This window comes from Quercus robur, chromosome 9, assembly GCF_932294415.1.
Source record: "Quercus robur chromosome 9, dhQueRobu3.1, whole genome shotgun sequence".
NCBI classification, from domain to species: domain Eukaryota; kingdom Viridiplantae; phylum Streptophyta; class Magnoliopsida; order Fagales; family Fagaceae; genus Quercus; species Quercus robur.
In genome coordinates this window covers 15261984-15264301 of record NC_065542.1, presented here as the reverse complement: position 1 = coordinate 15264301, position 2318 = coordinate 15261984, and the positions used below count along the sequence as shown (strand labels likewise).

Genomic DNA, 2318 nt, shown 5'->3' with positions numbered 1-2318 from the left:
AACAAAATTTTCACCTAAAAAAGGTTCTGGTTCCATTGACTTTACAAAGAATTCAAACCATAGAACATATTATACCAGCACCATTGTACAAAGCATAGGGTTGTAAACAAAAGAGCCTAGCTTTACCTGCCTCATCCAGCTGGGGCTTACTGATACATAGTCGAACATAAAAATGAATAACAATTGAAGTGTTTGTGAACTATATACACCCTACCCTCATTAGGCAATTGATTCCATAACAATGTGTCCATGCTTGATTGATCATTAGGCCAATCGGATTATTCTAATTACAATGACTAGAACAAAGTTACATCTTTCAAATTTTTATTTGTGCTGAACTAGAAAAGGACTAAATCATGACTTGCGTAAACTCATACATTTCATGAAATTATGATGTGGCCTGTGAGTCCAAGCTAGCCCATAAAAGAACAACAGTAACCACAATAATTGTTGTGATAGGCGTCCACTTCAGGGCAATTTCCTGTGAAGAAAAATAAATTGAAACTATTACAAAAACTTAAAAACTATGCTTTATTTGGTTGGTGATGAGAAATGAGAATATGATAGACAAGAGTAAAAAATTTATGCTTGCCTCCCGGCGTGGGGAGCTCCATATTGAGGACACAGTTTGAGGAGTCACAAATACTCGATCCGATATTTTTGCCAATGTCAGAGAAGAAGAACAATACATGATTTATGTGTCTTCATTATTCACTATTAACAAATTGATTTGAAAAAAGAAAAAAGAAGAACATGAACTTCACCTGCATTTTGCCTTCGTTCTAAAATTTCAGATATGTGTTTAGTAACAATATCTACATCTTGTTTCCTATTAGCATTAAGTTTTGATAGGTTGGCCTGCGTTCTTGTATTTATGTATTGCCTTCTGATATTCCCAATAATGCTATCTGAGAATTAAATTTCAGCAATATAGTTTCCAGAAAAAGAAATATCGATAACAGCATAAAACACAGAAGATTGTAAATATATGGTGTGGGAATTAGTGTATAAAATATATCATGTTCTCCTTGTTCTATAATTCGAGTGCTACACATCAATATCAACTTGTTGTAGTAAATAGAAATTACCAAACTTCACAAAGCTGTATGGTCTGGTGATTTTCTCTACGAGTCTATTATCAAACTTCTCAAACTCCTTTTGCAAATCTTGTAGATAATGGAAAGCTAGTTTTCTTGGATATGAAGAATCGCACAATGTGATGAAGATGATTCCATTGTCGACCAAGTGGCTAGCTTAATGTCAAAAACATTAAGTAAAATAGATAAATACTATCATCCCTTCTTTATGATGATGAATGTTTTATAATATGATCAGCTTCTTTAGTTTTGTTTATATTATTATTAAAACCCAAAAAGAAAAGAAAAAAAGAAAAAGAAAAAAAAGAGAGAGGGTATAATGGAATTAATATCATGATTTCAATCAAAAACTTTGAACCCTAATATTTCTTTTATATTATGGCACTTTTCACGTGAATTAGATGTCCAAAAAAATAGGAAATATTGCTAGTAACTATAATTAAAAAAAATAATTACATATCATATTTTTCATGAAATATCTAATGTGATATTATGTGAAACATAGTGGTTAATCGTTCCATGGAAAATAAAATAAACAAGTTAACAAAAGGAAATAAAGGATATATACTTGAAGCAGTGATGATCAATGTGAATGGTCATCTTGGAATGTGCCAAGGCTCCTTTGGAAATTTCTTTGAGTATGAGCTCTGCTTGTTGCTTGTAAAATAAGAATTTGTTATAATCCTCAATCGTATACCTGGGTCCTTGTGCAAGAGGCAACCCATCGCTCACTCTTCCAACTATCGTTAGCTTAATCATTTGCTAAGAAATATGAATCAGTTCTCCTTTAAGGTAATGAGGTTAGGATGGACTTGGACTTAAAGGAAAGGTCTTTTATAGTACAAATGGGGAAAGGAAGGGACTTGGAGATGAAGTTATTCCTTGGGTGTGCAAAAGAAATCAGTTCCAGAGGAGAAAAGCAGTGTATATGTTGAGGGGGTGGCAAAAGTTTAAAAGATTCATTTCCTTTTTTTTTCCCGTCTCTACATATGTATTATGCATGTAACTTAGGGTGAGTTTGGTTCGACTTTCAAAAGTTGAACTTTTTGAAAAAGTTAAGTTTTCAAAAAGTACATAATGAAAAAGTGTTTTTTCAAAAAGCTGAGTGTTTGGTAAAAACTGTTAAAAAGTGCTTTTTGAAAAAGCTAAGTGTTTGGCTAGCACTATAAAAGTTGCAGTTTGAGAGGTAAATTACCAAAAAGGACAATGTATATATAAGGA

General features: G+C 32.3%; 1 protein-coding gene across 1 annotated transcript; it reads right to left on the bottom strand.

Moving 5' to 3' along the window:
* Window positions 1-388: 388 nt before the first annotated feature.
* On the bottom strand, window positions 389-1970 carry LOC126700759 (25.3 kDa vesicle transport protein-like). The gene is made up of 4 exons (XM_050398947.1): window positions 1666-1970; window positions 1089-1249; window positions 754-908; window positions 389-481 (listed from the first exon to the last, which is right to left on the bottom strand). Exons 1-4 carry the CDS (start codon window positions 1854-1856, stop codon window positions 389-391), a joined length of 600 nt encoding a protein of 199 aa, XP_050254904.1. The 5' UTR covers window positions 1857-1970.
* Window positions 1971-2318: the final 348 nt, after the last annotated feature.

Coding starts and splice junctions, on each gene's coding strand:
- LOC126700759 (XM_050398947.1), bottom strand. CDS start 1,856: ATGATTAAGCTAACGATAGTTGGAAGAGTGAGCGATGGGTTGCCTCTT. Junction 1,250..1,665: donor ATTGATCATCACTGCTTCAA/GTATATATCCTT, acceptor ACATTAAGCTAG/CCACTTGGTCGACAATGGAA. Junction 909..1,088: donor ATACAGCTTTGTGAAGTTTG/GTAATTTCTATT, acceptor TTTAATTCTCAG/ATAGCATTATTGGGAATATC.